This window comes from Bubalus bubalis, chromosome 1, assembly GCF_019923935.1.
Source record: "Bubalus bubalis isolate 160015118507 breed Murrah chromosome 1, NDDB_SH_1, whole genome shotgun sequence".
Classification (NCBI taxonomy): Eukaryota; Metazoa; Chordata; class Mammalia; order Artiodactyla; family Bovidae; genus Bubalus; species Bubalus bubalis.
Genome location: NC_059157.1, coordinates 19030272 through 19044437, shown reverse-complemented (window position 1 = coordinate 19044437; position 14166 = coordinate 19030272). Strand labels below are relative to the sequence as shown.

Genomic DNA, 14166 nt, shown 5'->3' with positions numbered 1-14166 from the left:
TGGAGAATCTAGGAATAAAGCAGCTTTATTTCAAATCCAGTAAGTCCTGACTTCTTTAGATTTCCCCCCATATTCTGATTGAAAATGGAACAGTTCCTTTTTCCTTTAGCTCACCTCATTTCTCTTGCACTAAATCAAACACATCTAAAAGAAACCATCCAATCCTTTTGGCAATCTATCCAGATCTAGCTAGATCCACAAGTTCATTAGGTATCTTTCACATAATAGCAGGCTAGTTTGGCTAACTGTTCTTCTAATACGTAAATGGGGTCCCCTTTTCTCTTGCCTGTAGTGACAATACTCAGTGTCCTTAAACAAAGTTCTCTGGCAGTGGTCCAGTGGTTAGGACTTGGGCTTCCATGGCAGGAAGCACAGGTTCAATCCCTAGTCCGGGAACTAAGATCCTGCAAGCCACAGGGTGTGGCCAAAAAAGAAAGAAAAAAAGAAGAAGAAAAAAAAAATGCTCTTCATGAGCAGACTCCTCAAAGTTCTTCCAGCTTCTAATACAGGCCCCCAAAGCCACTGCCACTTGTTTGGGGTTGGTCACTGTGAAAGCAGGATCCCATTTCTAGGTATGCAAATTATGTTCAGATATCTATTTCTGTATAACGAACCACCCCAAAACTTAAGTGTTTTCAAACAACAGTATTTGCTTTTTGGCTAAAAATTTTGCAGTTGGGGAAACAACTCACTGATGACTGTTCACATCTCTTCCATGCGGTGTCAGCTGGGACAGATCAAGTGGACAGGAATGTCCACTTGTGAGATAACTCACTCGTAAGTCTGGCATTTGCTCCCCACTGTCTGCTGCAAGCTCAGCTGTAAGCCAGGGACCTAATTCTCTTCCACTTGGGCCTCTTCATGTGGCTGCGTGGGCCTCCATAAATGTTGGAGGGAAGTAATTGAATCTCAGAATTGTTTTAGGAGGTAAAAATCAGGATGTTGTACAACAATGTGAATATACTTCACACCACTAAACCCTACACTTAAAAGAGGTTAAGATGGTAAATACTATGTTGTGTGTTTTTAGGCACAATTAAAAATTAATAAATAAAATCAGGGGAAGGTGGTTATGGCCTGGAGGTGAATGGGGGCGGGGTGAGGGAGAGAGAAGTGCTAAGAAGGAAAAAAAAACAATCAAAGTAGTGGCTTCAAAAACATTTTTGGTCCAGCAAAGTATGTAAAAGAGTTAACGGACAATCTAACACTTGTGGTAGATCCTGCAGCTTTCTGCCACGGGTGCTAACAGAGTTACGAAGCCCACGCCACGCAAACTGCCTCAAAATAGACCTTTAATGTCTGCAATTCCCAGAGAGGAACATTTAAGACATAATTATAGGTTTGGATTTCTTAAAGCAAACTTCAAAATGAACACTGCCAGAGAAACAGAGATGAGTAATGAAAACTACAGGTGCATAGAATATTTCCCTCTCAATCTAGTAAAGAACCTTCTTTCAGGCCAGAAGCAATGAGGCAAAGCGGTGGGCAGGGGGGTAAGCAGATGTTTCTTGGTCATTAGCCCTGTTTTTCTAGGACTATAAAATCCCTTTGTTGTCTGATAACTCTTAGCATGTCTGGAAACTATTGCTACTGAGATCTCATTTTGATACTGTCTTTCTTTGAAGTAGTAAACCAGGTCATAAAGATCATTTATATCCTGATTCAACCGTTTGTCCTCCTCACTCTTTTGCTTCACTGACAAAGTTTTATAAATAGCCAGTCTATTTACAGATTTTCACTGAGTTTTGTTGGCAACTTAACTCTATTGTTCTTCCAAGTAAGCCTAAACTATTCTTCATACAAAGGACAAAATAGGAGTCCCTCTTTTCTGGTATATTATACCATGAATTTCACCCTCACCATTGACTATATGTTGTAGATTTCCCTGCTTTGTTGTAAATTGCCTGATGTGTCTGTCAGTTGACTGGCTGAGTGGTGTGATTTTATTTTTTGAAATCTCATCAGTTATCCCATCCTGCACAAGCTCTCTCTAGAGGGTCTCCCACTGCAGAACAATGACTAAACACCAAGACCAGGAACCTGCCTAGCGCTTCTGCGGTGCTCTCCATGCTGAGAGACCTCCACTAATTCAGTCCCTCCTGCAAGGTCTTGGAAGGGTCTGTTTGAATCATTTACGCCCTAGAATGAATACCCGGTAATGTGTTTATTCATTCCAAAGAAACTATAGAGTGCCTACTATCTGTTGGGTGAACACAATAATAAACAGGCCAGACAAGGATCCTCCATAGAACATATCCTCTTTTATTCCAGAGGCTTTTGACTTTTAACAACGGACAAGGTGCCAAATTGGCTTAAAGACAAAGGCATCAGGTTCTGTGTTTGAGATTAAGCCACATTTCCTTGGATGGGGTTAGGGGAAGTTCTCCAGCATCCTAGAATCCCAGGACACCCACCTACTCCTAAGTGGAGTCTGATGGGGACTAGTTCTATTGTCATTTTTCCTGGGCCTCTGCCAGGCTCCAGTTAGACAATATCTTCCTGTGAAGTGTATTCAGGAACAGGCAAGAATGGCCAAGGAGGGCAAAGAATGGCCAGTGGCTGGCATCGGTGGTCAGCACATGGGCCCAAGACCACCACTCTGCCATTGCTCAGAAAGACATTGCCCCCTCGTGGTTCCTTGTATAACCCAGGGAGGAACTGGAAGTTCAAAGGGCCAGTTTTCAGATTAACTTTTCTCTTACCTCTTTTGAACTTCAACTGCAATTTCGATAGTCTCTTGGTTTATTTTCATCCGGGGTATTTTTTTTTCCCCATAGAGAGAAATGACATCATGACAGCAATGGAATCTTTTATCAAAATCTCCACCCCAACCCCAGAGAAGTCTAATTTAATATGTAAATCCAAATATCACTCCTGCTTTTTTTTTTCTTTTCAAAATGCTCTCAAAGCAAATTATTTGTTTCGGTTTCTACGTTGAACCAGAACCTGCTGTTCTGGTGATGTTGCCGCGGAGCTGTTTGGGGTATCTTGTCTCCAGGGCACCACTTTAAATTCCCTAAAAGCAGAAGCCTTATCTTCAACTCCGTCGCCACCCCCATCTCATTCCCAGGAGCACTTAAACCAGTCCAGGGTGAAGAATGTCTAGTGGGGGAGGAGGGCGGGGGCAGAAGGGGGAGGGGAGGAGATTGAAGCAAGCCAATACGTAATTAGAAATTGTGACCGTCGCTGGGGCTGGAAGGGCTTGCTGTGCGAAATCCCGGGAGTGAGAAATGAAGGAGAATCTACCCATGTTTAGAGTTTTAAATTATGTGTTTGTAGAAATGGCAACCCACTCCAGTATTCTTGCCTGGAGAATCCCAGGGACGGGGGAGCCTGGTGGGCTGCCGTCTATGGGGTCACACAGAGTTGGACACGACTGAAGTGACTTACCAGCAGCAGCAGTCACTCAGTTTGAAAGCTTAAATGATACAATATTGGAAAAGTTCTCGGTGGCGCAGGAAAAGTGGAAATTAACCATGTCAGCTTCCAAGTATAGCCAACAACTGGGTCCGAATGGGTGCCAGCTGCTATAGTTTTATCTATCAATTTACAATCTCCTCTAATAACAAACTCCTGGGAGAGGAATAGAGCTACTTCTATTTCACAGAGGAGGAAGCAGAAACCAGGCAGTTCGGCGTGTGGGGAGCCAACAGGCATGGTACGCTGACCTCCCAGTATGCTGAGTCTCCCTTCTTTCAGCGGCTTTTACCCTCCGAAGATCATCTGTCTTGGCCTCCAGGTCGGCTGGCAGTGAGAAATGTTCCCTTAGCCAACAAATATTTATTGAGTGCCTACGATATACCAGGTAGCGTTTTCAAACTGCCATGGGATTCAAAAGACAAACAGGGCCCGGTCTTGTCTTCCAAGAAGGATCTCCCGAAAGGGTGAGAGAGGCAGCCAGGTAAACAATTCCAGGACAGTCTGATAAGGGCCGTAGAGGAGTCCGAGCAAGGGTGGCCGGAGAAGTTTCGGAGGACCCGGCGTGGAGGTGAGGTTTGAAGATGCGCCCTGAAAACGCCGGCCCGGCCCGGGCTGCCCCCGGACGTCACCCCAGTTCCCGCATCCTGTCATTACCAGCTGCCCACTAGGTACTGAAGAGGAGGGGCAGGGATTGGGGAGTGAATCCCTCGTGAAGAGCGAGCAAGCAAACAAAAGTAACACATCACACTTCCCGGTCGCCGGAGCCCCGCAACAAGCTGCGCGCACGGCCCGGCGGCCTCCAGGTGCCAGGCGGACCCAGCCTTTTGCCCTCCCCCTCGGCCCTCGCCCTCCGACCTACCGCGGAGTCGGGGGCCGGGGTCCGCCGCTTCCGCCCGCCGCCCGCCGCCCCTCCCCAGCGCGCGCCATCCGGCCGCGGGGCCGCAGCCCTCGGCGCGGCCCCTCCTCCCGCGGGGGGCTCTGCCGTCCCTCGTCCCGTCCCTCCGGGCTCCAGCCGGCAGCCCACGTCCAGGGAGGGCGGAGAGAGGAGGAGGGGAGGGGAGGGAGGAGAGAGCGGGGGGAGGGAGGCAGGCAGGCGAGAGAAGGGGAGCTGCTTGGAGCCCGGACTTCCCAGAGCCAGCCAGGAGCGCGCACTCGGCGGCTCTCCGGGTCCCCACCGCGCCCCGCCGCCCCGCACCTCCCTCCTCCTCTCGGGGTACCCCCTCGCCCTCTCCCTCCAGCAGTTGCTACGCCCGCGCCAGCGGCCGCCCCCCAGCCCCTCTCGGCCACATCCCCAACTCTGCGGACTCACTCCCGGGACGCGCGTCCTCGCCCCATCCTTTCTTCCTTCCTGCCTTCCCTCGCGCCCGCCCGCCCTCTCCAGGTCTCCCTAGCGGGTCGCGATTGTCTCCGTCCCCTCCGCGCTGCGCCGGCGCCTCGCCCTGCCCCGTCTCCCCCTCGCACTTCCTGAGTCGCCGGCCGCCGCTGCCCCGACTCCAGCCCGCGGCGCCCGGGGAAGGGAGAAGTGGGCGAGCGCGCCCTCGCCCAGCCCCGCGCCCTAGCCCTGCCCGGCGAGGGAGGACCGGGAAGATGAACAACGGCAGCAAAGCCGAGAAGGAGAACACCCCGAACGAGGCCAACCTTCAGGAGGAAGAGGTACGGAACGGCTCGGTGCCGGGGCGGGGACGACCTGGGACGGCGGCCGCGGGCTCTGCCCAGAGTACGGGTGGGTGGCCGGCGGGGCGCGGGTCCCGGGGCGCGCTGGGGAAGGGGCACCGAGGGTTTGGGAATCGCCCTGGCGTGGAGACGCAGCCCCAGACTGCGGCCACGGGATGAGGGTGTATCATCGGAGAGTGTGTTTTGGTGGGTCCACGCGCGTCTGCGTGCCTGAAAATTGCGTAACTTTGAGGACTTTCCCGAGACCTCTGTAAGTATAATGGTCAGCTTTGTTTGCCCCGGATTTTAAAAGCGGAATCGAGAGCTGACTCCTGGGTGACCTCAGATGATGGGGACCCGGAGGGTCAGCACTTAAGTTCTGCGTTTGGGGCTGGAAGTTGTGGGGTGTGTGTTTGTGTGGTTTAGGGAAAAAACTCGGGGAAAGTTCTCCTGAAAAGACACCTTCCGTTCCCTGCCCCCCTAACCCCCACAATTTCTATGCGAAAAGTTCTCGGTGAAATATCTTTCCCAGCTAAGGCGTTTTGGATTAATAGATAACTCATCAGCCGCATTCTTCTCTGATGAGTCAAAGACCCCGAACCTGGCTGATTAGTTTTTGTAAATTTAGGGGCGTTGCGGTTGTGGGGCGCAGCATGCTGGAGTTTCAGACTTTGCAACTCGCGAAGTGTTGATCCAGACTATTTTAATAGGACTTTGACGTCTGAGCGTAAATTTTATGTGGTGCGTCCCTAACAACGGTAAAAATGTTGCGGCTGCAGAGCGTTCCTTTGGTAGAAACAAAACTCAGTACATGTGGGGGGCGGGGAACTCCTGAACAATCGTTTCAGAATTTTGTCGTTGGGATATTTGCGTTATCTTGTTAAATGGGCTCTGTTCTTGTTGGTGCGTTATCTAGAACCCAGTAAACACTGTTTTCCGCCTACCTTTTGAAAAGCCCAGGAAATTGACTTCTGAAACATTCCAAAAGGAACTTTAGAATATATGTAGATGCAAGAAAGTATGCAGTCTAGATAAAAGCATTCTTACAGAAAGGTGAACTGATTCCTAAGCGGTTAAGGTGTTCAGATGATTATGGAAATACTATGTTGCGTGTAAACGAAAATTCTGATTGTGAAACCCAAGGTTGCGGAGGACTTAATACATTTAAGCCCTCAGCACTTGTAAAATGGGAACTATTTAAATGGGGAAGACGGAGAGCTCCAAGACCAAGCCAAACATTATGCAAAATAACAAGATTTTACTCTTAACACAGGTGTTTGTGGGTGCAACCCAGGTGAAATGCTGTTGAGCCTGAAGTTGCCGTCTCATCTGAGCAAATCGCCTTTATTATTATAAACTGTTCTGAAAAGCATTGTTTTTACATGCTGGTTTTTTAAATTGCAAGTGATGGAATAGTACTGACATTCCTTCTCTCTCAAAAAGGTGGAGACTTGAATTTCAAGTTCCGCTTTTTTTCTTGAACCTCACTGTCTGCTTTCCTATTTTATTTTCCCTACCACTGAAATAACCTTTAAAAATGTAGCTTTTTGTTTTTTTTGAGAATGCTGGAGTATTTTATTTTTTATAATTAATAAAAAATGTAGCTTTTTTAAGGAGTTGCAATGGCTTCAGAAACCTTTCTGTGTTTCACTTAGATTGGCAATCTGTTGACTTCTAAGGGTAAGACTGTATCACATGAAACCATCTTTCTCTCTTCACCTGAAAGAGAAACTTGTAAAAGTTCATTAGGGTAAACCAAAAACTTTTTTTTTTTTCCTGCACACCATAAACTATTTGACAGAACTAAGCAGAGAAAACTCAGGTTTTTCTTTTTTGACCTAGCTCAGCTTAACTGCCTGCAGCCCTGGCCTGTTCGCCCAAACCCCGGGTGTCTTGATGTGCGAGGCTGTGTACCAGTAAAATCACAGGTGATTCCAATACAATCGCTGTCTCTTAACCTGTCCTGTTGCCTTAAATCTTCCTTAATGGCCCGTGGTTCTAGAAAGTATCTGTCTTTTTAGCTAGATACTTGTTATTTTAAAAATAAGGGGACAGATTAAAAAATCTTAGAACCCAAGCTGTACAAGAGATGGAGTAGACAAAACAGATACACCGTGAAGGGAGAGGTTTTATGATATTAAAAATTTGGTAAAAGAAGTTGGCCTGAACTAGGTAATTTTGCCCTAATTCCCTGTTTGGGGCTTATGTTTTGTTTGTGAAAAACTCCTTTTTTCCCCAACCCTGAAAGCCACAAGTAAAACACATGTGTTTGAGTCCCATTAATGTGCTCAGCAGTATACAAAACCACCCGAATGGTCCTTTCCCTTGCCCACCCAGGGATCAGCAGTTTGTCCTCAAACACATTGGAAAGCCGTGCAGTGGAGGATTCCAGTAAACAGAACACACACATAAATGTATATACACATAATGATTGTTTTGTAGCTTCTGGTAGCCATTGAGCTGATGAGGAAGAGTAAGTCCAGTTATCTTTGAGGGAAAATAGTTCATTTCCTAGATCATCAGGGTTGTTTAGACTTCCTCTATCGACAAAATCCAGGTTTTATTCCACACTCCCCCCCCCCCCCCCCCCATTTAAGTGTGTTCCTTTATCTTCTGGTACATTTCAGCGGCCCACCTCCTGGTTTGAGAGCTTCTGAAGCTCACTCTGAAACAATGATGCTGAAACACTTCCTTTAGTTCCATTGCTATAGAAGGAACAGTCTTGAGACCTAGGAGCATTTCTGCAGCTTTTTAAGTAAGGTTGGAAGTTTTTGAGATTTTGGGCAGGATATACGCTTCTGCTTTGGGTAATATTTAAAACTTTGAGGAAAAATAATTTTAAGATTTGGCTAGCCAATAGTGTAAGAGAGAGGATACATCTGGCTTTCTGGCTTCTAGTGTGTTGTACATGCATAGTCCTATGCAACTTGTCCCGATAAAGAAGAACCGGTTGTCAAAATCTTAATGGCATCTGAGATTTACAAGGCTTCTGTATACATTTGTGTAGGGCAGACAAGACTGGGTGACTGAATAACAGGGCAGTAGAGCTTTTCTTACATAGCTTTACAGTTAATAAAAAATTCCTCGAATTTACCTCTACTTTTGGACTAGACATTCTTCTCTTCAAATACTTCACACTTGACAAGTTTCAGTACTGTTAATATGTGAGAGACATAATTTTTTGGCTTGAAGTTCTGTATATTGAAACAGTCTTGTAGTAGATATTATTTTTGATCCCTGAATTTTCAAAATGGAAATCAGATAAATAATTTGGTCTTATTTTTACTTTTATGGTATGCCGTTGGACACTTTTCAAGCTGATTACGAATCATTTCTAAAAGATGTGTTATTACGTCGAAGCACTGATGTGTGTTTTCTCCTTAAATCGCTGTGAACATTCTTTAAAACAAAACTTGGCCTTGTTGAAATATTGATCAAAAAGATGTTTGGCAGATGGTGGTCAGAAATCACAAAGTCAGGTGTTGAGAAGTTTAATACAGATCTTTACCTCGCATTCTACATTTTAAAGTGCTTTGTAATTTTTCCCAAATAACTGGGGTCATGAAGAAAATTGTTTGATACAATTGGCACAGAGAAATGTGTGGTGGTTTGATGCGTCAACCTCAGGTTTTCATTGAGCATTAAGATTAATCAGTATTTTGACCTGGGGGAAAAATACCGAATGGTTTTGTACAGTTTTACCAAGTTTGGAGTCTGTTACTCCAAATCAAATCAAATACAGTAAACTTATATTTCAGTCATAAATAGGATTCGGTGACAGCGTTTTGGATGAAAATGTGATGATTTCATAGTAAAATGATGCTGCAAGACCACTGCCAATATGGCATGCCCTTAGTTTTCCAGTAGAGGTTTTAAAATTTCCATGATAAACCCTGACGCTCACATGCAGTCATCTGTTTCTAAGGGCATTTGTGTGTTTAATGCTCTCACTGGACATGCTTTCATGTAAATTTTGCAGGTTCATCTTAATTTTCCACTTTGAGGATAGAACTGTGACGTTGGTGATGGGGCAATAAAATGGGAAATGTTGGGCGCTGTGATGAGGGCATGAATTATTGCGGCTTTCGGAAGGACTTTGGTGCTCTATGTCAAATTTTCAAACCCTTTTATTCCGTGCTTTTATTTTTAGAAATTTACCCCAAGGAAATAAGCATGCGCAAAGATTTATTTGTAGGATGAATATTGGTTACTTAGGACAGACATATCTAGAGTCTGTGAATTTTCACTAACAAGGAAATTGCTAAGTAAATCGTTGTATAATTCCTCAAAGAGAATATTATGTGGCCATTAAAAGCCACAGTTTAAAAGAATGTACCTATGTGTATTTACCTTTTTGGGGGGGAGTGGCTTAAAACATTTATTCTCTCAGTTCTGGAGGCTAGAAATCTGGAATCAGTATTTACCTCTCTGAATGCTGTAGTAGAGAATACGACTTAATCTTCCAGCGTCTGCATTTTAATTGAGTTAATTCCCATGACATTACATGAAAAAAGTAAAAATGAAAGTTTGCTATTACGTGATGCCAATTTTTAAAAGTAGTTGAATATGAATACAAACAATGTGGTGGATTACAGGTCTTTGTATTTACCTTGTGATGCTTTTCTGGGTTCTCTGAATTTTCTGTAATGAACATAGACACAGAAGCAGTTCTAGGTCTTTGCTTAGATTTCATTAAAGACCCTTGCAGTATCTGTAGGTTTCACAAAACCATTGTGCCGGCCACGCTGCGTTTTGCTCGCAAGCCTTGCCCCAGGAATCAGGCCTCCATTCCTCATAGCATGTTTATCTCGCTCATTTCCTTGTCCTGTCTGTTCTAGTGATCTTAGCCTGCTCTCCTTGTTCTGACGTTCTTTCTCAATCCGTCCACACATATGCTGCCGGATGCTCTGGTGCCCAACTCCGTCAGCACTTGGTGAAGTTTAAATATGACCTTCAAGATTGCTCTTGGTGCTCCGTAATATTCTGCACACCATTTATTTCAACCAGTTTTCCCCTCTTGGGCGATCTTGACCTGCTTTCTAGGCAAAAGCCAAGGTTCAGCATGCATTTTGCAAGATCCCATCACCTGAATGTCTTATCCCAAAGAGATGACTTTCCTCAGATTTCCAGAAGTTATATTCTTCTATCAACATTTAACTCCTGGATCATTATCTTTAAAAAAAAAAAAAAAAAGGCTGTGCCATCTTACCAGAGTATTTCTAATCCCCAGCACATCCCCAGGTAAGTACCACCGACGCACGCTTACACCTGTGTGTGCACATATATTCCTGATGAGCAACTTATGAACGTAGGAAATATCCTTACTGGTAGGAGTGGTGGCCATGACCTTGAATAGGTAAGCTCTCAAAAAGCAGCCACTTAACTTCATGTGCAATTTAGAGCCTGTGATGGATGGACCCCCCACGTGTCACCTGCAGCCTCCCTTTGTGCCCAGAGGCCAGTGTGCTGGCTGCATCTAACAGTGTGGGCCCCTCATCTCCAGGTGTAGCTGGGGCTTCACTGTTAGAATGTGGCGTCTGCTGTGGGATCCGTTCTGACCTTTTGGACCAGGGCTTCTGGGAGCTCCGGTTCGATGCGAGAGGAACCTTCCCAAAGGAGCCTGCTCTGTGTGACCTGCGCGACTGCCACTTTGGAATGTTTGTGTTCTTTTTCATTTGGCACCTTAGTGTCTGCCCGGGGGTAGGGGAGACGGAATGCAAATGGTCCTCTTGAACAGTGCTTGCTTTGGTGAAAGGAAAAATTTAGGAAGGAATGAAGAGAATGAACCTTAGTAAAAGCTGGGGCAGAAGTGGCAGCCTGGCTCTGTGGGGCTTGAGGCCAGCTGGGACCAGGCCTTTAAAGTGATGCTCTGTTGATTGGAGAGTGTCATCGGTGGATGACCTTGTCTGCCTTGTGGGGATAACTTGGGTATGATTGCACCGACTCGCGTCCCTCCTTTAAGTGTGTGGGGAGGATATTGCAAGCCACTTCAGTGCATTGTGAGTGTTGGGGGCAAGTGGGGAGTGCTTGACTGCAGAGCTGATCAGAGCAGAGTTGCCTAGTTTGTGGCCTGGTCATCTTTGCTGGGCATCCCAGGTGGCTCAGTGGTAAAGAATCTGTCTGCCAGTGCAGGAGACTCTGGTTCGACCCCTGGATCAGGAAGATCCCCTGGCGAGGGAAGTGGCAACTCTCTCCAGTATTCTTGTCTGGGAAATCCCATGAGCCTGGCAGGCTACAGTCCATGGGGACGCAGAGTCAGACACGACTCAGCGACTGAGCACGCACGCACATCTTTGCTGAGTGCAGAAAAAAGAAAATTCTGAACTACTTGATCTGGGAAATTTTCAGAGATCTTTTTAGCCATTCACCCAGGTAAGAATTATTAACTTTTGAGTATTTACTCTGTGCCGAGTACGGGCCAAGCACTTTTATATGTGTCTTATGACTCATCCTCACAATGAGCTAATGTAGGGATCAGGGCAATGATGAAACTCATCATATGGGAAGGTGACTGAGATCCTGAGTGACTTGGGACCTTGAAGGTTCTGAGGAAGCCAAGATCTGGGACAAAGCTCCGACTCTTAAGTTGCTCCCAGGTTTAGTGGAGAGGGCCTTGAGTGCACAGGTACCATCTAGCACTGTCTTCAGTTAAGTGAGGCAGTAGTTTGAGCTGGAAACCAGTCAACACCCTAAGGAGGGAGAGGGTCATGGAGCTATATCAAAGGAAACTTTTTTTAAAAAAAGAGGTGATACTGGGATATTTTTTTTTTCCAGGCGAGGGAAGGATTGAGGCATTAGGGGAAAGATGGTCCAGTCAAAGGGATCGGGCCTTCTATGAAGAAACAGAGGCTTAAGAAGTAAAACAAGCAGGGGAGAAAGGGGAAGTACGGATGATTGGGGTGGGAGAGGGATGGAGGAGTCCCTTCCGTGCCAGGGACCAGCATGCTTCCTGTGATGGGAGCGGACTTCTGTGCAAGGGGGACGTGGCATCCTGGGATGTTCCATTGAGGAAGTGGATGCATTAGGTTTCAAGGCTAACGCTGCAGGAATCCTGCTCTCAAAATAAGACAGTGGCTGCTGGTGGTAACTGAGCCTGGCAGGGGCAGGAGACGTGTTCACGGGCTGCAGTAACTGTCAGATGCTCCAGAGAGGAGACTGGGAGCCTCTTGGATTTCTCTTTTCGATGATTAGCTGCGTGGTGGTTGTATTTGTAGAAGCCAGAAAATTTACCTTGAAAGGGGAAGAAAAGGCTGCTGGGAGGTGAAGAGGTTGGATTTGAGATGCAGAGGTCTGCTCTTGCAAAGAAATTTTCAGAACACTTCAAGATTATGTGGGACTTCCCTGGTGGCTCAGGGGTAATGAATCTGCCTGCAGTGCAGGAGACATGGGTTCAGTCCCTGGATCAGGGAGATCCCTTGGAGGAGGGCATGGCAACCCACTCCAGTATTCTTGCCTGGAGAATCCCATGGACAGAGGAGCCTGGTGGGCTACAGTCCATGCATGGAGTTGCAAGAGAGTTAGACATAGGGACTCAACAAATAAGATTATGTAGCTGGTCATCAAAAAGATGGGTGAATATGAACTGGGTGCCCATAAAATTGGAGAGGGTGTAGGACCCCAGTTCCTAGGAAACCTTGCAAGGGTAGGCAGCAGAAGATGGACAATTGACTTAAAATTTGAAGCTTTTTTTTTTTTTTTTTTTTAAGGCGTGGTGGTGGGGCGGGGTGAGGGGGAGAGCTGGACATTCTCAGAAAAAGTTAAAGCAAAATTTTAAATGCGCTTTCAATGTAGGAACACGAACATGTATTGCATATAATCTGCCTAGTTATACTAGTGTTCAAGATACTTAACCATTTGAAAGGCTGGCTCGGGGGAGCCTAAGAAATCTAGGTATATATAGTGTATATCATATCCTTTTATTTTTTCTTTCATCAGCAGTCTTTGAACATTGTTTTCCTCTAAAATTTGCAGTTTATGCTTAGGCTTTTACTTAAACTTTTCTTTTCCCAAACCTTTACCTAGAAGGGACATAAAATTTGCAAATGGGTTTGGAAGGTAAAGATGGAAGGCCTGAAGAGGCTTGCGTATTTTTATAAGAAAATCTCAAGTTGCTTTGTTCTTTTTCATTTCATAAGGGTTGGGGGAGTTAGAATGAGTCTTTGGCTAGAGCCCAAAGTTGTCTCTTCTGTGGGTTATATTTTCAATTTATTCATTTCGTTTGCTGCTTTTTCTGCTCACAGCGTAGTGTCAGCTTGTGAATAAAGAAATGCGGTCCAGGAATTTAAGAATAAACAATTGTGTTTCTCGTAGGTTTTAACCCTACTGCAACCATTCTGATGCACATTATGTAGAATACAGGAGTTAAGAAAAGGAAATGGCAGTAATAAATGCCAATCACGCCAAGGAAGATGGTTCCAAATTCCAGGCTGTAATACAGTATTGTTACACAAATTTAAAACGCTGAGGGGTTGCTAACAGCTAGCTTAGTTCTGTCACCCCCCCTCAGACTTTGCAAACATACAAAGAAATTTAGGCATCTCAGAATCAGTGCATCTCATGAGCCCACAAAAAGAAGTTAGAGACTAATTTCTACTTTCAGTTAATCTTTATTTCTCATGAGTTTTTTTTTTTTTCTTAAACATTCTTTGCTCTTCCTAAATTCTTATGTCACCAGGTAGATAGGCTGGCAGGTGGCCAACTTTAAGAAATCCTAGAGATTTAAAAAAAAAAAAAAAAAAAATTTTTTCCCCTCAGATCCCCAGGATCCTGTTTTATGAACTTTTATTTTTCTGATGCCCACCTGTAGGATGGATAGTTTTGGCCTCATGAGAGAAGGGATGGCTCAGAAAGTGCTATCTTATAACAGAAGTACCAGAATTTCCTTTGTGCTCAGAGGAGAAGTGCTACAAAAGTGTAATTACTTTACCCAGCATGTGTGATTTACAGGCCTGAAAATGTGCGAGTTTCCAGAAGCATCTGTTTTTATATACAGTATCCCTCTAAGCCGGCAGGATGTGTTTTGGGCCAGGGAGGGGACATACACCACACACACACACACAGCTCTCTCCACTGTGACACACACACACACTCACA

At 45.5% G+C, this 14166-nt stretch overlaps 1 protein-coding gene across 10 annotated transcripts in view; it reads left to right on the top strand.

The window, feature by feature from the left end:
- RBPMS (RNA binding protein, mRNA processing factor) overlaps nt 1-14166 on the top strand; it is a 244006-nt gene that overhangs the window by 38270 nt on the left and 191570 nt on the right. For 2 of the 10 annotated variants that reach the window (XM_025278924.2, XM_025278925.2), the window contains exon 1: nt 4394-5073. The exons of 2 other annotated variants lie outside the window; for them this stretch is intronic. In XM_025278924.2, coding sequence (XP_025134709.1) covers nt 5008-5073 — 66 coding nt within the window. In that variant the 5' untranslated portion in view covers nt 4394-5007. Of the gene's footprint in view, nt 1-3594; nt 3740-4328; nt 5074-14166 lie in introns of those variants that run through there. 6 more of the 10 variants (XM_044936489.1, XM_044936419.2, XM_025278927.2 and 3 more) reach the window with 6 other exon arrangements.